The 23,583-nt window shown below is 44.3% G+C and overlaps 2 protein-coding genes across 4 annotated transcripts in view; both read right to left on the reverse strand.

The window, feature by feature from the left end:
- Positions 1-1,447, reverse strand: part of RTF2 (replication termination factor 2) — a 29,588-nt gene extending 28,141 nt beyond the window's left edge. Inside the window, exon 1 of the mRNA XM_074605664.1 lies at positions 812-1,447. Coding sequence (XP_074461765.1) covers positions 812-880 — 69 coding nt within the window. The 5' untranslated portion in view covers positions 881-1,447. The remainder of the gene's footprint in view (positions 1-811) is intronic.
- On the reverse strand, positions 1,236-22,010 carry CASS4 (Cas scaffold protein family member 4). 3 transcript variants are annotated; one of them, XM_074605659.1, is made up of 7 exons: positions 21,840-22,010; positions 12,167-12,595; positions 8,871-8,975; positions 7,674-7,823; positions 4,560-5,894; positions 3,679-3,738; positions 1,236-2,940 (listed from the first exon to the last, which is right to left on the reverse strand). In XM_074605659.1, exons 1-7 carry the CDS (start codon positions 21,849-21,851, stop codon positions 2,527-2,529), a joined length of 2,505 nt encoding a protein of 834 aa, XP_074461760.1. In that variant the 5' UTR covers positions 21,852-22,010; the 3' UTR covers positions 1,236-2,526. The 3 variants fall into 3 exon arrangements, with proteins under 3 accessions (XP_074461760.1, XP_074461759.1, XP_074461758.1); XM_074605658.1 differs by lacking the exon at positions 8,871-8,975 and having other exon boundaries at positions 21,840-21,995; XM_074605657.1 differs by lacking the exon at positions 3,679-3,738 and having other exon boundaries at positions 21,840-21,995.
- Positions 22,011-23,583: the final 1,573 nt, after the last annotated feature.

A 23,583-nucleotide genomic window follows, 5' to 3' on the forward strand; every position in this document is an offset into this window, starting at 1 on the left:
TGAGTTTTATGACACATTAGGCCGTAAAAGAAAGGTTGAGATTCACAGCTACTCTGACAGTCAGGTGTGGGGAAGAAATGGATTTTATTCCCTTATTTTACATTAGCAAGTGTAATTTGGCTAAGTCTTCTGCCATTCGCTGCGAGATTTTTCACGATCTTTATCCACCTACCCACACAGGTGACGCCACTGTATATCCATTACCCTAAAACACAGAAACCCTAAAGATCATCTAGTTCCAACCCCTGTGCCATGGGCAGGGACACCTCCCACTAGATCAGGTTGCTCAACACCCCATCAAACCTGTCCTTGAACACTTAAGACATCCTTGAACATCCTAAAAGGAGAGCCCAAGCCCCTCTCAGAATGCAAGCAGATGGAATGAAGAAATGGTCACGTTCAACACCAACAATGGCCTGGTCACACTATCAATCTACCAAAAGCATTACCAGCAGACACTGTATCCCTAGGTGAAGGAGACCCCTAAACCCCACACGTTCATGATAATGACTTACGTCCAAAAAGCTTTCCAGAAGACACAGGGATCCCAACCGCAACTGCCACTAACACCCACAGCTACAGTCACCCAGAAGCGGTATCTGCACCAGCCCAGTGCCGGGCAGAGGGCGCTCTCCTCCGCCCTGCCAGCACCAGGAGTACCAGGCCGGGCTCGCAGGCGCCCCGGGTCGGGCAGGACGGACCAGGCCTCCACCGGGCCTTTCCCCGCCCGGGCCGCGGGCCTCGGTGAGGGCCCAGGCTCCCACAGCGGGTCCGACAGCCCCCCGCCACCCTTCCCGCAGCCCCCTCCCACCTTCTCAACTTTGCGGGGCCCCTTGACCAGCTCGTGTCGCTTGGGGATGGTGCCGCCATCGCATCCCATCTCGCTGCCCGCTGCGCCGCGCTTCCGGCTCTGCTTCCCCCGCGGAACTGAAGCACTTCCGGCGTGCCCTGAGCGCGTCACCGCTGTTCCCTAGCAACCACCCGGCTGGGGGCGGGGCGGGCGAGTCCCTGCGGGCCGGAGCCGGACGGAACGTGCCACCGCGCGCAGGAGGGGCCGCAGCGCCGCCTCGCGGCGGCGCCTCTCGCCCGCCCGCCCCTCAGTCGGCCGCGCCGTGGCGGAGCGGGCTTTTCGCCCCCCATATTTTGTGAGGAAACGGCCCTCAGGACAACCACTTTTGGGGGATTTAAGGCCAGATGAGGTGCTCCCGGGTAACGGGGGCTGCCCGCTGCTGAGGAGGCGCCGCCCGCCCTCAGCCCGCCCTGCCCCGGGCAGCTGAGGGGGGGTGTGTGTATGATGGCAGGGTGCGAACACTCGGTCCTTCCAGAAGTGAATTTAATATAAAAACATACAAAGCCAAGGTGAAGTGCAGTTCTGCATTGACCTATGCAAACAGTAATATTTACAAACGTCGACGTTTAAATAACGGTATAAAACACAGCGACTGCCAAGTGAAAATAAAACAGAGGAAGACAACGGAGCTGGTTTTTTTCCACAGATAGACTGCGTGAGCAAGCACTGGCGTGGCGCAAATTAGCTGCAACCACTCACAAAACTAATTGTCCGTTTTCAGGGCAAAGACACAAGTAAAGCATTGCTAAGAAAGGCCAAAATTTCACATAAAAATTTTAAAATAAATTAATTAGGAAAAATACAAATAACATAGGCATACAAACAATCTACATGGGTGGTTAGAGGGCCTCCATTGTTGTATTTCAGATCCAGCAAATTTAGGGATAATTTAATGAGCAACACAGACGGATGCAGCGATGGCGGGTGTAAGAAGCCCTGGGCAGCCTTGCCAGCCCGGGTGCTCTGGGTGCCTAACAAGAAATAACGCCCCTTTTCCAGTTCATAGGAAGAGCTTGTCCCAAAGCCTCTGCATATCCAGTTCTGTTTCAGTTGGAGCAATGCACATCTATGTGTACTATGTGTAGTACCTGACAGATTTTTGTCCCATAATAACATTCACCGCATTTGTGTATTAAAAACAAAAATTAGCTTTGCAGCTGTTTAAAAAAAAAAAAGTTGTAATTATGAATTTTGAGTAAAGTCCTCAGGAAACAATTGATGATGGGATATTGTAAGTTACAAAATGTTGTGCAGCATAGTTTAAAGACAGCCTTTACATACCCAATTAAAAAAGAAAAAAAAAAAAAAGAGGAAAAAGTATTTCTCTGACCTATATAGAAATTGAAAAATAAGAAATCAGTCAGATAATAAAATAATTTTGCTCTAATACACAGCAAACATTCCTGTCCAGCCACTAAGATGACGTTTCCAAGCAGGATCTGAATAATGGAGAAGAAAGTATAGATTTAATTCTACAAATCCTGTTCTGCATCTGCTGTTGTGTGGATTTTCACCTGCTAGAAGTGCACCGGCACCCAGTGCACCCAGGGAACTGCCCGGCAGGAGTTCTTAGAGGTGAAAAAGTTGGTGTCACTGAGGTGCTTTTGACCCCCTTGGCTACCACATGCCAAAGGAGCAAAAACAGTGCAGAATGTGTAAAACCAGCAAAGTGTCTTTCATTCCATCATTGCTCTAAACTGCTGTGTGTACTTCAACAGCTCCTCAGCTTGATGCTGAAGTTCTCTCATGGCATCTGCATTGGGATATTGTATTGCAGCATTTTTGGTGGCGAGAGCCAGATTCTTCAAGAGGCTGCAAAACCGGCTGCTGCTGTGGAGAATGTCGTTCCGAGCATCTTTTTCTTGAGTTTCCTGGCAGAGAGAATCCACCAGCTTTTGTCCAACCATAATGATCAATTTGCTGTGGGATATGAAGATTTCGGGTGGCTGATTGTTGCTCAGACTATTAGTAAACACACCAATTGCCTTGTGCAGTGCACTGAAACACAGCTTACAGTGCTCGGGGAGAGCAATTTTCTTTGCAGAATCCTGCTTGCTTTGAATGTCAGTCTTTTTTGCAAATGGCAAAACCTGGAAAAAGGTTAAAAAAAAATAAAAATAGACTCAGCATGGTGGCACACCATTTCTTTATTTGTTCTACCCTGTATTCTTCACATGTTTCTTCACTTCCAGGGAGTTTTATTAGTTAATAGTCTCCAAATTGCCCCAGCCCAGGAGTCTCTTACAATCATTTCTCTTTCCACAAAGTACTGGACTTTATGGAAAGTGGTATTTTTCTCACAATAGCCTTTTTTCCCCTAAACAAACTTCACTGAACACGATTTTAATAATGCATAGTGCACAAAGTGCTGTAGCTAATCATCAATCCTTTATACGGTCTGGGCTTCAGGCTTTCAGCTAGTACAGAACATTTGGACTCCATCTTTAATGGTGCTGACTTCATGAGGGTCATGAATGATTAAAACTGTGCAACAACCACCAGAGAGTCAATACTTATACGAATGCATGACAAGCTATTTTGAAATACTAACTCTCACAGCCTTATCCCAAATGGTACACAAAGGCAAGCAAATAAATAGTCTGACTTTAAACTAGCAGGGTTCATTACATGTGAGGAAAATAAGTGTTTTGCATGGGTTTTCAGCAGGAATTCTAAGAACCAGTTCTGAGGAAATGAACTATGAGGAAAGAAATAGATCTCTATGTATAGATATGCGTGTCCAAATGTAAATTATTTTGAATTTTAGCAAGCACAGAAATCAGGGACTACAAGTCCTCATAAGTAATAGTTTTCAAAATCAGAAATACCTTTGGTTTTGAATCTGTACTCTTCTTTGCTACTTCTTTGTCTGAAAGGATTTTCTGTGCCTGTTAAAAGTCAAAATGAAAGCAAAGTTGAAATGGTTTAAATAAAAGACTTAAATATAAATGTGTTTTTCTCTTATTTCAGGGAGAAACAACCACTTGCTATGCAGCCTTCATGTTACAGACAACAATGATACATTCATTAGAAGAAACTGTAGCATTTTTCCTACTAAAAATGTAGTGTCTGATGCTGCAAGATCTAAGACTGAAACCAACATTAACAAACCATAACATTTCCTAAATTCTGAGGACAAGCCAGCATTTCTTTGTGAAACCAAGAGAGTTATATTCTTTGGCATTTCAGTAATTCTAAGGAGAATGATTCTAACCACCAACAAAAATTATTCTAACTAATAAGTTTGATAATTCATAGTAAGAGTTTAATTTGTTAAAGTTTTCTATGAAAACATGCTTTCCAATGCACCTCAAGTTAGGAAGTTAGTATCTCTTGTATAGTCACGTTAAGCAAACAAAATGTACTGGCAAGAGGAGCACTATTAGTCAAAAGAGAAGAAACAAATTGCTAACCCCCTGCTAAAAGCGGTCTCAAATGAATTTAAACAGGCAAGCTAAAAATATTTTCTCAGTGATGGCTGGCTGCCTGGGTGAATTCTCAAATGACAGTGTTCTTCATTACTTAAAGTCACTGATCATTCTACGTATGCTATCTAGCACTCTAACAAAATCTTGAATTCACATAACGTCTAGAAGTACAGGAAGTAGTACAAACTGAATCTGGCACTAGTACAAAGATAATATAGTGCTAATGGCTTAATATCTGCAAACAATCAAGAATATAGATAGTAAAATCCAGTTATACTAACCTGTAACTGAACGTAATCACAGTCCTCAGTGTCATTTTCTTTTGGTTTCTCAGAAGAGACTTGACTTTGGTTGGGCTTATCAGAAGCATTTCTTTGAAGTGAATCTATTTCTATTCTTCTTGGCACGATGATTTGTTTCACCATTTTGTATTCTGGGTTCACATTTGATTGTGTCATTTCTTGTGCCTTCTCATTCTTTCTGAAGAGGAGCTTTCCATTGGCAATGATGATAGATACAAACCTTTTGATATCATCTGGAATCGTGCGGGCTACCATAACAAAGCGATCAAGATCATCTGGGTTGTTCTGAGGTTTCCTGAGGACCAAAGCCTCCAGTGACCAGTTGCAGTTGTTTAGGGTTTCTCTTGTTTCCGTTAAGATTTTGAATGAGTTCATAAGAATTTCTAGCTGTTTTTTAATTCTGGTCTGAAGGTTGTTATCAGTGAGGTAAGAGGCATTTACCTTTATGACTCGAGCAAAGGCCAAGAATTCTCCCAGTGATACTTTTATGTGATCGACTGCTCTATGGATTTCTTCAATGCTTTTCTCTAGGTGCTCTTGTAATCTCCATTTACTACTCACAAAGATCATTAAACTCGCAACAGAGCTGGACACACTGTGCTGCAATTTAGTCAGTGTCTCTATGGCTATGTCAAGGTCCAGTTTAATTTCTTTGGCAGGCTCTTCTGAGGATGACATAGAAAAAGACTCAGCAGAAGAGTTTGAGGATGTAGAGAGTGTGCTGCTTCTGCTGTCCACACTAGACACAGATAATCTGTCTTGTTCTAATTTGGCATCTCTTGAGAGCTGTGGAGAAGCACTGTATGCTTGGTCTCCAGAACTATCACCAGTTTTTTCCGTCTCTTTCTTGGACTGCAAAGTGGTGGGGAAACCTTTTGGAATATCATAAACATTCTCTTCAGAGATCTGATTCTCAGCCTTTGGAGCCAGGAGACTTGGGGGTACATCACAGTTACCGTTTGGTGGCAAAAGGAGGACATCCCGTGAGGACGGAACATCATAAAGATGGATATCCGGAAATGTTAATTTCCGTTGAGTTGGTGGAATATCATATAATTGTGGATTTACAACTTTGCCTTCAGTATTTGTTGCTAGTGCCTTGTACCTGGCAGGTGGTATATCATACAGCACCTGGTTCTCCAAGGAATGGCCAGTAGGTTTTTGTTTTAATCCTGTTTTTTCAGGTGACACTGGAATATCATAAATCCATTCTGACTTTCGAGGATTTGGCAAGGTATTGTAGTGGCCCCAGAAATTTTTCTGAGACTCATTTTCTGAAAGATCAGTTTCTCTTTTGGGAGGGACATCATATAACTGCAACAAAGCACACAGGATTTATAAGCAGTGTTTTATACACGAAATAAGAAACAAAACTGAATTCTCAGAGCATGAATGCAATTCCAGTAATGTCAATGGAACTGCACCACAAAATGGCTAGCCCATAATTTTTATTATCTAAAATGCATAAGCCGCACATATGAAGGTTAAAATATTTTGAGCACAGGTGATTAAATTATACAGCAGTGTCCCCAACCAGCAAAATCTGTGAGCTCTTCCCTGACTCCGTTGGGGTGGGAAACTTCAATAGTTTTCGGAAATGGCCACAAGAAAAGTGAAATACCAGTTTATTAGTAGGTAACATTAAATACTCAGTTCTACAGAATGAAGGAGCTAAGACTTTATTAGCCTCTGCATAAGAAAACATTTGGTTTTCCAGTATCCCCACCCACATTCAGATGCATACCCTGACAAAAAAATAAATCATCAACAGACACAACTGACCATTCTCAAATAACTGCAGTGAGTTTACATTTTCACTTGATACAGGTTCGCTAAGACAGATACAGATCTTGCCCAACGCCTTAAAAGTACATGTATGCACAGCTAAAGTTTACAAGCTGGAAAATGTGAATGCAAGACCACTTCTTTGTGCAAGAAAATAGAGACTAATAGTAATAGGCATTTGGGACAGATCGCACCTGGATGCCTTACAAGCACAAAGCACAAGCATGAGGGAGTGCAGGGAGCTACAGGAACGTGCAGCAACAAGAAAGAACTGAAGGTACCACTACGTAATACAAATTTTAGAGAGAACTGGCCAGGTCAGGCTTCTCCATCTGCAGAAAACATGCATGAGAAGGGGAGCCCAGACCAAAGCCAGAGTTTTCTGAATTTCCCATGAACAAAGAATTTAAGAAAATTTGATTTTGGAAGCAATGATAAACCGTGTCTCCGAAAGAAAATCTGCTCCCAGGCTGTTGCAGCTGGTGGGTACAATTGCTAACAGCCATGAAGATGTCAGGAATGCCAGCTTCAATTGCTGCTCTGCCAGCACCCCAGTTCTGGGTAGCACCAGTCCTGCTGTCTCTGCTGATCAGACCCTGCAAGACCAGCTTCTCCAGTTGTGGGGCAGCTGTGAACCTACAACACTTCTCTTTAAATACACAAAACCAGGAAGCCTCAGATTTCTTCTGCTGGGATGGTCTGTCCTGAGGTCCCACACCCCAGCTCTGGGCATGTGCGCTAAGGAGCCTGTCAAAATTCTCTTGGATCCTAAAACCATGTAGGAAACCCGAAATATTTGGCACTCAACCAATAAGGAGTTCCCATCAAAGCATTTTCTTTGTTGTGAAATTTCAGATCATCCCTTTCTTCAAGGATGGTACTTGTCAAACAGTGAGGAAGAGATGGGAAGCCTGACCTCTCCCCAAAGCCAGGTGTGCTCCCCAAAAAGGTGGCAGGAGAGTGCTACATGGAATGGGGACAGTTAGTTTCTTTCTGTTTAAATATTATAAACAGACATATGAGAACGTAGAGTATTGAATTTCTTTTTCACACTGTCATAAAAAGAAGTTAAGGCAAGAGATCTTGTTGCTTGCAGTCTAAAAAGCAAATGCAGTGGTACTCCTATTCCTGGCAGGTACCCTGGCTATTCAGGAGCCAGGTAGTATTTCTCTCTTTAATGTGAAGGACAGAGTACTGCACTGAAGATGTGCTGGTCTTACCCCTGCCATCACCTTGAGGGAGGTTCCGCACATGTGCCCAGTGTCATAGTAATGAGAGATTCTCTCGTGTCCAATGAGTCTTACTTACATTGCCCACTGATGAGTCTTTCTGGCTAACAGCTCCTGCCTTTTCTGGACTGGACGAGATGTTGTAAAGCTGCTTCTGCTCTTCCTGGAAACCCTCAGTGGATCTAACCAGCACAGAGCCCTTTCGTGTGGTGGGTGGAGTGGCACCGCTCTGGTCAAAGGGAAAAAAAACCCAGGTTGATTTCAATCCTTATTAAAGCCCACTGAAGACTTCGGTGGAATCAAAAGCTTTCAGGCCATATAGTGCATAGCTCCTAGTCGGGACGTCGTAGGTCAATCCCAAACAGCTGGAGAGCTGGTGGAGCACTTTTCCATAGCGCTGCACGGGAGGGCAGTGGGCACTAGGTGGTGCCAGGCAGCCGCCACCCACACGCCTGGCTTTGGCTCTGGGCAGGAATCACCCCACTTAAGGTAACAACGTGGGTAACACAAAGAAGTCTGTGGATAACTTGATAACAATTGAATTGGAGCGGGCTCAACCCTGCGCTGTCAGGTGCTGCCGAGGAGGGCAAGATGTGCAGGGAGGCTCCACAGATGTGCTCCAGTCCCAAACACACCTTTGCGTGGTAGGTGACGGGACTGGGGCCTGGCCTCTGTCCCATCCTGGTGACCTGCACGGGCTGCAGTGAGACCTAGAGGAAACGTGGTGACGTTCACTCTCCCCAGGGAAGCACGGTATCGAGAGCAAGATCGTGTAACAGGATGCTTCAGTGGTAGATGCAATCAACGTGTTGCCCTTACGCTGAGTGCGTCATGGTTACATGATCTAATCCCTCGCATTTTCTTGCCCAGGAGGCAGTTGGTGTGGGTGACATTTAGTTTCGTTTTGTACACACTCTAGTGACTCTTCTGTAACATCCTGAAATGTTCCTGATGAAACGACACAGAAATAAAGCACATTTCCTGATGGACAAACCAAGGCAAGAGGCCAACGCTGAGAATTCATCTGTTCCCTAGAACCCAGTGATGGCAAAACTCAAAGTGTGTATTAGAAACGTACCAAATTTAAGACATGCTTCTTTAAATGTCTAACAAATTCAAAAGAAAATTGCTTTAGGTTATGAACTTCCCTAAAAAGTATATGGGTTTCTGCCAAATTTTACAAAAAGCAAAGAGGGAAACACTAGCGTTTACCTTAAAATCTATTCTGTGGTCCTACAGGGTGCCAGCTGCATGGGGGGACCACAGCAGGACTCACCTGCGTGAGTAAGGACTCCCGGCGCTGTGCGGATGGAACATCGTACATTTCACTCCTGATATTTGGGACTGAAGCCCGGCATGCTCTCGGGAGAGTAAACAGGTGCTTTTAGGGGGGGGGGAAAAAAAAAACACCACAACAATAATGAGAAAGCCGCTGGGAGCAGGAAGCTCAGGACATCTTTAAAAACCTCAATTAGTTGAACAGGCCACCATTAGAGTAATCATTCTAAAGTGACTAAAAACCTTTCATCTTTTCACTGATGGCGATAGACTGGGACTGACCTTACAAGCAGGCATGGTAGTTTTTCCCCATAGTTCTCCTTTGACAGCATTTCTGCTTTATTTCAGATAAGAATTGGCCCATACAAATCAAAGACAATCTGCCTTACTAACAGCAAGGGAGGGAAAAGATTTAGAGAAAACCCAGCTCAGTTATCACTTAAATCTTTAGACTACTCAAAAGCAGAACCACTAAAAAAAGAAAAGTGGGGGAATTTCTACTTCTCCACTCTCACAGAGCCGTTAGGGTCAAGCCATGTTTAGTGGGAGTAAGAGCAGCAAAGAGGTACAAGCTGAAATGCATTATTCTGTTGTTACGAAAAACGGACTCATTTGAAAGGAGTAAACATAGTCACCTCCATGTCCTGTCCAGCTCCATAGACAGAGAAGTCTCATCTGGGAATTACATTATTTGAGTCAATCACAGACTAATTCTCCTGTTTTCTTAAAACATCATTTTAAGAGCTCTGACCAGATCTGTGGGAGAATTTGCCAAGATGCCAGAATATGAATGTTGGGAAAGGACTTTTTTTAAAAATCAACCCCAAAAACATGGAGCTTGGATCATTTAGCATAGTTTTAGCCTGGCTCTCCACAGCTAGTTTATAAATGGAGTATTGTAAACTACTGATCCACAGAAACACTGCCATGTTACAATAAATTATGTAAAACTGGAGGTAGCGTTCTCCATCATGTGAGTGTTGTGACTAAGTTTAGGGGAAATATGGCAGAGGAACGAGACTCCAGCTTTACAACTGCTTGCTTGTCTTTGTGAGAGCTCTTAGCTCTCATCTGGAGAAAGGGAACAATGAGCAAACACAACTCCCCTCAGCGCTCTGTGGTATGAGCCATCTCCCTTGCAAACAGAGGCAGAAAAACTTCCCCGTGTAGAAAGGGTAAAAGCTCAGTGGTATCAAGAAAGCCCTGCTTAGCCCAGGTCCGTTTTCAGATGGACAAATCTTACTCGGTATATAGCAAAAAGGAAACTCACCGAATATCATATTTTCCTACCACTTTGAGAACAAATTATTTTAAAATAATTTGTTTTGCAGTAAAGCAAGAAGGTGCCCTGTGTATTAGGCAACAAATAAAGAAGCGACAAGGCTTTTCTATAGGGTGAAAGCACTTGGGCTCTGAGGGATTTTGTTTTGGTTTATTGCTTTCAGTCCCTCAAAGACTCACAGTGGCTTTCCCCAGCTGCTCAGAGGACAGCTGGGAATGCCAGGAGCTTTGCCAGTTGTCCCACAGGATCCAGGCAGGGCAATGCAGACCGTTCTGTGCCTGCACAGGCTTTACAGCCCGAGCCTCCCCGGGCATCCGTGTGTGGCTTGTGAGCACCACAATACGGCTGGTGCAGTGACAGCTGTGATGCTGGGCCAGAGGCAGCTCAGGCAAATCTGAACTTCTAAGTAATAAAAGCAGGCTAGGACACTCCCCACCCCCCATCTCTATTAGGGAAAACAAGATCTAAGTACATAAACTCACAAAATGACAGAGAGACAGGAACAGCCAAGGAGCTCTTCTGTTGGGCCATTCATTCAGATAAAGAATTACAGATGATATTTTCAGCCTGATTTGCTGGCACAACGTGGAGAATTTCTATCAATCTCACATTCAATTTGCAAATGCCTTCTTTAGGGTTAGGAATGGGGAGAAATCAGATCACAGCAAGCGCAAAAATATCTTCTGTCACTATTACTCAGTTTGAGCGTGCAGTTATGGTGACTGTCCACAAAGGCTGAATGTGCAGCTGCAGTGCTGAAAATTGGCTTTCAGTCACCAGAGACGCACCGAGTTTGCCTGTTTTCCAGCACCCATTTGCCAGACAGAAGGAGCCATCACCTCGGTTTCCATAACTTTCCTTTTAGCAGAGTGGGAAGAAAGGTGGCCAACTGAGCCCATAAATCAAAGGATCATTAAATCAGCCTAAAAGGCTATATAGTTCAGGGCTGAATTTCTTTCCTTTTTCAATTAAAATTTCTAACATGATTTTCATACACAGAATAAAGAACCACCCGGGGCTGAAGAGCTCATGGGACTGAACAGAAACTTGCACTTTAACTCCCTCTCCACCTGATCAATTTACCTTTTATAATAAAAGATTCCCCATTCATTTTACGCTGAAGAAAGCACAAGTTTTTGATGTTAAGACAATTGACACAACATTTAGTCAAATTACATGTTCCACGTACATGTTCCATTTGAACACCCAGTGAAGGGAGAGAGAAGAGGCCAAGTTGGGCAGCTGTAACAAAGCCCTGGAAAGCCAGGTTTGCAATTCCCCTCTGCAACTGGGGGGACCAGTGGCTGCTGTCATCCCATACACCCCGGTCACTGTCTCAGCAGCAGCAAGAACAGGCTGGGAGAGGAATTGATTCAGGCCATGCAACCAAACCCTGTGCCCTCCAGCATCTCTAAAATAGGCGCTGCCGCTTTGTGCGAGTGCGGTGACAACCTTGAGTAGCAGAAGAGAGAGGTGGCAGCGCTCTGAGCTTGCTGAGGTGCTGGAAAATAGTAGAAACCAGACCAAAGGCAGCAATCACACAGCAAAGAGTGATTTTTTTTTTTTTTTAAATTACAAATCATCATCTTGTGCAGATGGATGCAGAGACCCCACATACGACTCTGGATAGATGCATGCTGTAGATCAGAGGAGAAAGTTCTATGTTTTGTTATTTTAACTTTGAGGTTGGTTTGTAAATCATTTCTAGATTCTTCCAAACAAATGGTATATTCTTTACTTCCTGCCCTATTTTACAGCTGCTTTAAACTGTCAAAAAAGTGAGTGACTACAGAACATAGAGACTCTCATCTGTTGCCCAGAGCAGCATTTCTCACATAAAGCTATAAACTGTAGTAGAATTGATGGGAGTTTCCTAAACACCATTTATTTGAAGGGCTTTGCTGCAAATTCCACTGAAATGCTCAGGCTGATAGCCTTTATTATTTTCCCCACTTCCCAATGACTGTTTTAATGATAACATTTGTTACTTTTATAGCTGCTTATATTTTTACCTGGCTTGTTGAGCTTTTGGTCCTTTCACTGAGCAGCTGTGCGGCCAAGGCTGGTACCTGGTAGATTCCTTGGGCAGGTTGGGTAGAGACCTTGGCTGGTGATTTAACCCACCCCTCCATCTTCTCATAGGTAGACGATAATACAGTAGGCTTGGGGATGGAGGGAACCTGGTAAATGTTCTGTTGGCCTGCTGGCGACTCTGCAGAGTCGCTTCGGGTGGAAGGAGGCAGGAGGACAGCCTGAGAGGTGGCGAGGAGCTGGAGGCGGTTAGCGGGGGCCAGGCCCTGCCTGCCGTGGAGGGAGCATTTCCACCAGCCATCACTGCCAAGGACGTTTTGGTCCAGAACCGTCAGGATGTCTCCTTTGCGGAAGGCCAGCTCATCTGAGCACTCCGCCTTGTTGTCATATAGCGCCTTCGCCAAGGTATTCTGGAGAGAGAAAAACACCGGCATTGCACTGTAACACCAATACAAGTCATAGAGTTGTCGAATCATTTTGGTTGGAAAAGACCTTTAAGATCATCAAGTCCAACCGTTAACCCAGCACTGCCAAATTACCACTAAACCATGTCCCTCAGCAGCACATCTACACATCTTTTAAATACTTCCAGGAATGGTGACTCAACCACTTCCCTGAGCAGCCTGTTCCAATGCTTGATAACTCTTTTGGTGAATAAATTTTTCCTAATACCCAATCTAAACCTCCCGTGGCACAAAAATGTTAATTAGTTTCCAGTTTGGTGTTCATCTCCACCTTAATTTCAACTTAGTTCAAGTCCACCAGTTTTCACATTAAACACTTCTCAGAGCACTGGTTTCAGAGAGTTAAACATTTGCAGCCTGTGTCTGCTATCCTCAGTGCAGTAGAGAAGTAGATCGTCATAATACTGCAATACGTTTCTTCACCACCTTTCCCTCCAAGGCTCTTGCAGAGCATTGTTAATGTTCATTACTTGGAAAAATAGGTGATTTTTCCCACTGGCATTCTGGGAATTCTTTGTCAGAACCTGCAGAGAAAATGCATCCACCATCCAAAAATAAAACACAACTTGTGCCTCCCTGCCTGCTACCCACGTTGTCTGAGGACTTCAGCTGCACATGAGAAAGACTTTTTTTTTTTAGGTAAGAAATAATTAAAGTTGCTTATTTTCCTTTAATTCCCCCCCGCCAAGAGCCTTGTGAAGGCAGACCTCCCAGTATCATCAGCGCTAAGGGGGTGAATAAGCACCCAGTAACACCAGTGGCGGAAATACTGCTGAAGAGCCACGGTGGGCTGCAGTACGTCTGGAGACCCAGACTCCAGCTAGCTGTGTCCGTGTCCACCCCAGACTAGAAAGTCAGATTCTACTGATTCAGAGCATCCCAGGCTAATGATTTATGTGACACATTAGCTCAGGGAAACATCTAATTATCCACACAGTGACACCAAACAAATAGCTCTGCTGGCTCGTAAGTCTTCACGGCAGGTCACTGTGTTTCTGAGCTTATTTTCAGGTAAGGGCACCCAAAACTGTGTCTGCGGTTTTCTCCATCACACAGACATCACCTGTATCTGACTATTTCTGTCTCCAGTATATCTTTCAGCATCTTCATAGAATGCTCTTATTGTAATTTTTTTTAGACAGGAAACTAAGGAAGAGTAGAGTAAGCAGCTTTCCTAAGATCACAGAAAACCTATGAGATAGCAAATATTCGTGTTTCCCAGCTTCTTCACCACAGGGCAGCCCTACCTGTCTCAGCTGAAGCCCATAAGTTTCTGGCAATCATGAGTGTGTAGATCACCATGTTTTATTTTTAGCCTATTTATTTTGGGTATTTGCTTACTCATTACAAGATGACAGTTAAAAGAACGAGAAGCAGCAGCAGCAGGTAGCTTTATTCACCCGAGGCATTTGTGCAAAGGGTAGAGAGCACTGTGGACCTAGTGGTTTTCAGTACAAGATACCGTTGCTTTCAGCTTTAAAATGAGACCGACTGCTTCCCAGTCAGCAGGACGCTGGCTGCGTTTCAGCATTAGTTTCTTATCAGAAAGTGCAAGTAGTGTCCAAAGAGATAGTACCCAAATAGGAAACATGATGCCTTGTATTTTTGTCCAGAGCATTTGCTGCAAAGCAACAGCCGGCATGACCTTGCAGCAGAAGAAAAACAATTTGTCAGCTGAGCTGATGAGAGCGGCCTGTTGTTAGCAGCATGCGTTTCTTCATCAGGGTGGCCATGAACAATGGCCTGTTTATGATACATGGGCTTGTCCAGCAGCAGCTGCCAGAGATGGACAACGGTCCCATTTACCTTATGTCCCAGCCTGGTTAAAACAATCTCCTTGCCTTGAACATGGGAGCCCACTTTCTATTTGGACAATGCCAAATGCTCTGAGCCACCTGTGTTGATGCCAGGCCTTCAGGAATCCCACCACAAAGTGCTGGGTTTGGGCTTCACACGACATTGTTGCAATTGTGAAAAAAGGAAAAGAGCCAACTTTTCCTATTATTCGTCAGCAACGCTTCCAGATCCGGCCTAACATTTGATCCCTTCTTGCTGGGCACTGTACAGATACTCGGAAAGACAGACGCTCTTCTTCAGGCCTGAGGAGGATGGGCAGAGGGACACTGGTCCTTCTGCAAACGGGCGACTGAAATGTGAAGAGCCTTATCCAGGCGCACGCAGGAAATGGGTGGCAGAGCCAGGAAGCCCCAACTCAGGAACTGAGTCCAGTGCATGAGACAACAAGACCGACCTTCCCAGTTGCACCAACACAAATAAGAGGAAAATTTAGCTCACAGCGTGGTTTTAACAGGCATCTGGATGCTGACATTCCCCCAGCTAATTCTTTCTTGTGGAAACAGTACACTAAACACATTATTGGGCATAATTAATTAATCAATGCATGAAGCTAGGCAAGTCTAATTTCAAATCTCATTTGTTTTAGAGTAAATATGCTGATTTTCACTGGGTCAGAATTTGGCCTGTACACATCAGTGAGAATTTCTGCAAGTAAGTGCTGTAGACTACAACCTAAGTTATGCGGAGTGAGGGGGCACTCCTCCCATCAGTGATGCTTCAGCAACAAGAAAACGCAACTGCAGCAGGTATTAGCAAGAGAAATAATTCAAAGTATTCTCCCATCTCTTTTCCTAGACGTTGCTAGGTCTGCTCTGGGGCAAAACAAGTGAAGCGAGAGAACAGCCAGGTCAGTGAAAGCTCCATTCAACAGCAAAGGTATTCCACAGAAGGGATGCCAAAGTTCAACTGACCAACAATTCATTCGCAAAGTCAGATGCGTATGTTCAGGGGCGCTCACATGGAATGAAAAGTTAAGTTTTAAACTTGCAGCATGAAAGTCATAAACCTTTGCAACAGAGGGGTCTCTTCACTTGAAGCACAACAGTCATCCCTTTGGTTTTGCCTGTAAAGCTGTGCAGGCATCCAAAGCCGAGTAGCCCACAGTGAGATACCAACCCAAAGCAGAGCACAGCGGTTCCAATTTTGAAAGGTGGTCTCTGATTTGTGGAGCTCAAATTAGGGCATGTGGGCTCACATCTGTAGGCAACACAGTCTGTTTCTGAGACTACTCAGAAATAGGCTAACACCTAACACAGTATTTCTGAGAATACTCAGAAACCTTTGAAATAATTTCAACTGCAAGCCAAGCAGGGGATAAGGTGAAAAAAAACAAAAAAACAAAAGAGCCCAAAAAAACCCAAAACACTGTGGAAAAACTGACCTAGTTAGAACAACAAGTCTGTTTATAGATCATCTCATATCCCAATTGTAGGGCTGGAATCCAAAAAATTAAGAAGTTGTATAGAGAAATGATAGAGACAGGCCCCAACCTCCAGACTATAGAATATGAATGAATTAGAAGACTGTCAGACCTCTGCAGGTCAGCAGAGCTCTCAAACAGCAGAGGGGAAAAAGAAAAAAAAAAAAGAAAGAAAAGCAAAGGTTCTTCTATCCAAGGCAGTGCTAAATTAAATTTCAAGTTGCAGGACACACGGTCAGTATTATAGAGTTGGAGAGCAAATCTTTTCCATCCACTCTCAGTTTCAGAATTGCGTAAGTGCACAGCAACATCATGCAGTTCTTCATGTTTGCCTGTCAGGAGTACCAGCCCATCACTGGCACAGTCACCCAGCCACCGGTACAGTTCCGGGTGACAGTGAAAGGCATTATGATCTAACTGGCCTGCAGGCCTTGGTGACATTTTTCGGTACATTTTTTAAAGGCTACAGAAACTTAGGAAGGTATTTTAATGAAGATTTCTTATCCTTTTGACTTAGAACTAGTCTCTGAAAGAAATTATAAAAGGAATTTATAAAAGCCTCTTGTTGCAGTGCAATATGAGGATGCAATTAAAAAAAAAAATCCAACCACTAAGAAAAAACAAAAATCCAACACCTTCCCCAAACAGACGACTCTGTGTATTTTCAGTGCCCGCCGCCTGGCAGAAAGTTGCAGCAATACATTGAAAAACCAATACGAGCAGCACCACACCACTGAAATAACTTCATGTCTGCTGAATTCTAGTCTCCCCAAAAACACAGAAGGAGGAACATTTTCACAAGGTATAAAAACAACAGGTCAAATGGGTCTGCCTTTATATTTTCCCCTGTTCTCCTTTGCTTCTCTATTTACAGGACTACTAAGTAAGTCCCCTTTATTTCTTGTTTCCTTACCAAGCATTCTGATGGCTCACCCAGCCTCTCAGGACCTGAGCACACTGGGGCTGGTCTGGAAGAGACCTGTGAACCATTTCTTTTATGTAGGGCTATTGCCAAAGGAACATAGGCAATACCATTCCTATAAGCTCCATTAGTTTTTCGGAGTCCCGGCTGTGGATTCAACAAGCATTAGCCCAGGATGCTGAAGCAGATGTTGAAAAAAAAAAAAATCACTCTAATACTGGTAAAACTGTAACAAACCCACAGCAATGCTTGGCATCACAGCTGCTGATGCGTTTAGCTATTTTATAGGATATACCTAAAAGCAAGCACTGAACTAGCTGGCTTCGGTACTGGAAAGCGCAGTAGTTCTGTCAGCGAAGAGCTTGCTCTGGGTTAGCTGATTGCTAGTGGAGTTTGGTGTGGTACTGAACCCCATGGTGCCAGAAGAACCTGCTGGAGCCACCGAGCTGGCTCAGTTTGGAAAGCTAAATTGGTTATATCCATGTTCCACTGGAGCTTAACCCCCAGCAATACTCCCACGAGGAGGGTATGGCCACGCTGAGGAAACCAAAGCACTGCGAGGTTGGGCAAGGAACTGCCACTCTCCCATCTGTGCCACGTCCCCTGCTGACAACCAGCCCACGTCCCACGGGCTCCATCTGCTCGTATGAAGAAATAGAGTTACTGAGGAGCCACTGGAGTTACTGGATGCCAAATCTGTTACAATTTGCTTTCCAAAGAAATCTCATTTTTTGAGACACTTTTAAGAGAACTCATTCCAGGCCGTTGATTTTGTGATCCCAATAACAGCAGGAACAATTTTATAGACAAAACTTACAGGAGGTATAAACCCGTAGGTGTGTGTGAGTGCTTGATCCAACCACAGTAGAGATGGCCAAGCTCTACCAAGTCCCTCTCCAGTCACATGGAGTGAGGTTATCTGCAGTACAGGCTCTGGCTTATCTAATGTGGGGCTATTTGTCAGAAACCGGGCCCTATCTACACTTTCAGCTGCCTAGGACATATGTAAAGAATCACTGTGGCAGCCCCTTTCTATCATGTAAGCAGAAGCATCTCTGACCTGCCATTAACTATAAACAAGTACTGCATTCCCAGGATCGCAGAGACCTTGCGGGATGCTTAGCTTAGGAGGAAGCTGTGCTTCGGGACCAATGGGATCTGCATTTTTTCTTTATTACCAGAGGAGCGGAAACTGGCTGTCTAACGCTATCATCCACAAAATGCCATCTAGGGCCAGCTGTGTATAGTTCTTCATTATTTTATGCGATCTCGTTAACGTGTCCTTACAATAACCAACATGCAATAAGTACTAAAGCAACACAAATGAGATCAAAGTGTTGGTTGTTTTTCCTTCTTTGACATTCGTTGCTTCTTCCCTGTCAGCAGCCCTGAAAAAAGCCTCCCAAGACACAGAACATCTTAAAAGCCAGTTCACGGCCCCACGAGAAGGCACCTCAGCAGACAGCGCCGCTATTCTCCTCTCACTGAGCATCTCTCACTGACGATGACAGAGCACAGACATAGAGAACTGCCTTGCGTCCTCCGCAACCTCCTCCCGAGACACTCCTCCCCCATGCAGAGTCCGTGACCTCGCGAGAGCAATGCACATTAGTCACATATCTTGAGCCAACCTTACTGAAAGGATTTGCAATACAAGACCTCGGGTAACACAGGTTCGGTTAACTTAGGTATGAAGAACAGTTTTTGTGTAGCTGGGAGCGTCTCTCCTTTTATCGGACTGTAGATCAGATGTTACGATAGTAACTCCCCCTACAAATCTGACTTTCTACATCTTTATAGTTTGTGTATCCTTCCCCAGCAACGCTCCCACTGCAAAACCTAACAGCCCTTGGGAGTCTTCCGAATGAAAGCTGTTAACTCCTGTTTATTAATGAGGAGAGGGAAAATTTTAATTAGAAGTCAGTAAAGCTGCTAATTATACAAATTTGTACAATTCTATAATATAAAATTCTATAACCTCAAAATGGGAGGCTGACACCTGTGCTCTATATACACACAATAAATCCCTGTGATAAGGCAAAGAAACCCCACTGGTACCAAAATCTTCTGGTCCCTCTCCTATCGCAGTCCCTATCATCAGTACTTTGCAACAGAAAAAACCCACCCTCATAAAACGTATGCAGGTGCTGCTGGAAAAATCCTTCACAACTATCAAATGATGATCCGAGCATCTTGCCTGCAAGCCTGCCAAAATTATTTCCGTACTCCCCTCTTCCCACTCAGCTTGTGTTTGGAAACTCCAATTCACTACTACAATCACATACTATTTCGTGCGATACGTAGGAACTGTAGTACTTCACAGCACTTCGCATAACAATAAATTAATATATTTCATCTATTGTCTTAAATTTGCTTCTTAAAAAAAATCTATTGAATAATCTAAAAAAATAGATGGTTTTAATCATGAGAGTTTTTATGGAGGAAGATAAATATTTCTCAGCTGCATTTTGCACATAAAAAAAATATTAGTAAGCACTTTTACTGCAGGAAAATGGGACTTAAAATATTTGAGAAGGAAAAGATACGACTAAAGGCAGCAGGCTGTGTTTGCTAAACAGTTATGTTCATGCATCAGTAACACCCTCTGACATGTTTACAGAACTGTTTCCAGTTAATCTCCTCACCTCCCAGCAAAGCTGGAGAAATAAACATTCTCCATCGCGCCGGGAGCTGGGAACGTGCTTCCCAAAGCGGTCCCTTGTAAATGGCAGGCCACGGTGAGTCAATTTAAGTTTTGCCCAATTCAGCTCATTGTGGAGAGGTTTCACATGGTCAACATACACAGAAGACAGACGAATTTGCCTTAAATGCCCAGATCTTCACTTGCACGTATCTTCCTTGTAGCCGTGGGCTTTGCATTGGATGTGCTACATTTTCTGTGACTTGCAGAAGGTCCTTCAACTGCATTTTTTTTTTTTTGCATAATTTCAAAAATAAGCATTCTTGTTATACAGAAGTTTCAGATGTTTTTGTACAACCTTCAACAGGGAATGGATGCCAGGACTTGCTTTTATTGCCTATTCAACAGGTTAATTGATTTTTGGAGGGTGGAACCAGGGGCTAATCATGAGGTTTTAGGTTGTGAATGGTCAAGTGAGTTTTTGATAAAAATAAAGAACAACGAGTTTCTAAACTTCAGGCAGAACCACCTACATGGAAATTGTGCAGCTTCACACTTGTCAGTGCTGCAGGGGTGGGAATTACGAGCCAGTTCTGTTAGTTTTCCCCAAACTCCCTTTTCTCCACAAATGAAGTTAATCAAGTTCTAGCTGTGTTAAATCAGTTTTCAGTGCAATCAGGATTTCATTCCCATTTGTAGCATTTTTGCATGTGTGCTCTTATGCCCAAGTTCAAGGAAAAATAAACTGCCATTTCTGATACTTAAAAACTGAATAAGTGTGAATTTCTGGGTTTGGGTTCCTCCTACTATCCAAAGGTTTTTGCCCATGTGCATTAAGTTACATCACTTTTTTGACTTTTCTAAACCTTTTAGTATCTCAAGCACATTTTACTACAACATTTATTTCCAAACACGGATTTAAAGATACAGAAGAGTCTGATGAGTATGAGTTTCCTTCTCCTGCCTCACACACAAGAGCTGCTTCACACAGAGCCATCAGAGCAGGGTTGTTGCTCTCCTTCCTCCGCCCGTCCGGGGAACGGGCGAGAAATTTCCAGGACAGGTTGTCAGGAGCAAAGAGCAAGTTTTTCATTTGCGGTGACAGCTGTATATTCTTCCTCCTGGGTGCAGGCGCGCGTTGGGATGCTGTCCCTGCATCCATCCCATCTGACCTGCGGCAGAGTTTCTGCCCATCCCCTGGATGCGAGGGAAGAGGCAGAGGCTCCGGGGGGGTGTTCTCTGATTCATAATGAATCAGCGACACCGCAACTCCCAAACGCTGCTGCTTCCTCCAGCTCTCACACTCCAGTTATCTGCCCAAAAACGTTAATTTTTTTTTTTTTTTAAGACCACCCTTTTGGACAAAGCTTCATTTATCTAAAGTTTTAACATTTCTCTGGGAAGAGAAGGGGGTGGATTTCCCCGTGCCCTAATCCCTGGCTGTGTCACCGCTCCCGGGCGGCAGCTGAACGCTGCCCTGTCATTAAGGCACTCGGTGACCGCACAGACCCTGCCCCGAGTCCCAGCTGCCAGGGATCAGCTGTACCCTCAGCCTGAAGGGCCCGGGCAGCCTCACAGCCAAAGAAATCCTGCCCAGCACAAAGCAAGCTGATGGAAGGCATCTGTGCACCCTGTGCTGGAGATCTGGGCCAAAACATTAACGTAGGACTATAAAGTGGATTTCCTCCATCTACTTATTCCCCCCTCCTCCCAGAGCAGAGCAGTATTTCCTAAAAATGAGCACAGCCACCACTCCTTTCCTCTTTTGAGCTGCCATTCTCTTTGCAGAGAGCGCTGCAGGACGTGGTCAGTCGTTATCCGAGAGCACACAGGCTTTCCCAGGCTCACAGAACTCATGTTGAAATTACTTGGCATTTTCTTCATCAAAGGGTGACTCAAGTTGTTAAAACATTTCCAGACCCATTTCCTAGTAGTCAGCATGAAAAACCACATAATCTTTTCTGAGATAACGTATAACTGAAGTGTTAATCATTTAAGCTCATTATTTCCAAGAAAATACAGAAAGCAAGGGATGCTCTAATGGCCAGGGTCATTCATAGTAAGCTTTTTAATAAGGTACATTATCACTTAATATGTATGGTACAAAACCTTACCCTTCTTAATCACACTGCTGTTCTTGGTAAATCATTTTTTTCAGGTTAACTTGGATTGCATGAAAAAAATTAAGACCACATGCTCTGTTAGTAACACGCAAACAGGATCAACAGCACACTTTGAAAAGCGACCCTCCTGCAGACGCGGATTTCACACTACCCACACTTCCACTACAAATGAAACAAGCAAAGCCCTTAAATCAAGCGCAACAGAAATAAAATAACCCAGTACTTACATTGACCTTCATTTTGCTGTCTCCTGCTTCCCTGTTACTCCATCCCCTCAGGAGGCGGCTGTGACCCCCCCAGCCAGGTTGAGCAGAGGAGGCAGGAGCAGCGGAGGCGCTGGCTGGAAGCCCCGAGAGCAAATGCCCAACCTCCTTCCACCTCCTGCTGCATTTGCTGGGAGCCCCCAAGGAGAGCAGCTATTGGGGACGAAGGGAGCTAATTATGTAGCAAAATTATCTCCAGGGTGCAATTGGCCTGCAGCTGCTGATGCTAATGAGGGCCTGGTGCAGGACACACAGATGTCCCCACTGCAGAGCCCCCCCCCGGGAAATGCCTTTTCTGCTTTGCAACTGCATCTGACCAGGAAAACCCAGGGCTGTGGGGGTGAACCAGAACGCCAGGATTGGATTTTAAAGCAGTTTTGCAGAATCATTTTTTACCCCTGTTGTTTGTTTGTTTGTTTTTTAACTTAATAGTGGTTTGGTATAATTTGAAATTTTCACGTTCAAGTCCCTAGAAAACGGAACAGATGCCCTTTGTAGTTATGGAAATCACTGCAAAATAATCACGCTCTTCAGGGGCAGAAAACCTGAGGAGGAAAGCTAAACATTAACGGCAGCTGAAGGGCTTTGTTTCTTTGATTACTTAAAAAAATTCTTTAATGTTATTAAATAATAGTGTTGTTTAAAATTATCCATAATTCCTGTTTGCTCAGAACAGCTCTGCCCAGGTTATGCTTATGCAAATGCACAGGTTTTACCGCTTTGTACTTGTGAATATCTTGAGGTTTGCAAACTTTTACTGGTTTTGCCTTTGTACGTTCTGCCTTTTCTCTGGCAAAAGCCTTTTCCTTCCTCTTTCCACGGTAGCTTCAAGATGAAATTAGACGCTCACTCCCAAACCCACAATCACGTAACTAGAAAAGCAATGCTTCTTGAATAGAAAATGCTGAATTGAAAATGCTTTCTCAACAAAATCCACACCTCAGAGCTGGGGCTGGGAGCAGACAAGCAGCGAACCCCGTTGTCCAAATGGGAAAGAATTCCTGGCACAAAGCAGCTCATTTGAATGCCTTTGGGGTTTTTGTTTTCTCTCTTTTTTTTTTAATATTACTACCAGCAGTTTCACTAGTTTGAACACTCCACGCAGAGATAAGAGCAGCCCTTCATTTGCTACCGTGGAATTATTCAGGTGCTACCAGCGTTTGAAACCAGCCAGAAATACAAATAACAAAGCCAGAACTCGTGTCCACAAGAATATTTTCAAATACAATTAAATGTTCTCTTGAATTAATCCCAGACAGGCCCGCTGCCGTGCCGGGGCAGGGACACCCTCTGCTGACCCACGTCGGGACAGGGACCCCCTAAGGGACGGGGGCCATGGTGTCCCATGCTGGGACAGGGATGGAGGAGTGGAGAAATCCAGGCAATAATCAGGGAGCAGCAGCATCGGGCAGGGGTCTTTTCCCCAGCCCCAACCTCCTGTGCCACCGTCACCTCCCTGAAGGAACTGGGGCGGGCTGGGTGTACCCCGCAGGAAAATAAGGCAAGTTGAGACTCGGGAGGGGGAGGAAAGGTGTTCACTTAAGTGCTTGCTTAATTGTTTATGGTTTATTCTCTCTCAGTCATCCAAATCAGTGATTAGAAGTTTGTGTTACCTGGCAATAAATTACATGAGGTGAAAATTCCCTGGGTCGAGACCGTTTTGTCCATGGCAGAACTAAAGTGTTACCTCTGAGATTCGCCCAGGAAA

Source organism: Larus michahellis, chromosome 12, assembly GCF_964199755.1.
Source record: "Larus michahellis chromosome 12, bLarMic1.1, whole genome shotgun sequence".
NCBI lineage: Eukaryota > Metazoa > Chordata > Aves > Charadriiformes > Laridae > Larus > Larus michahellis.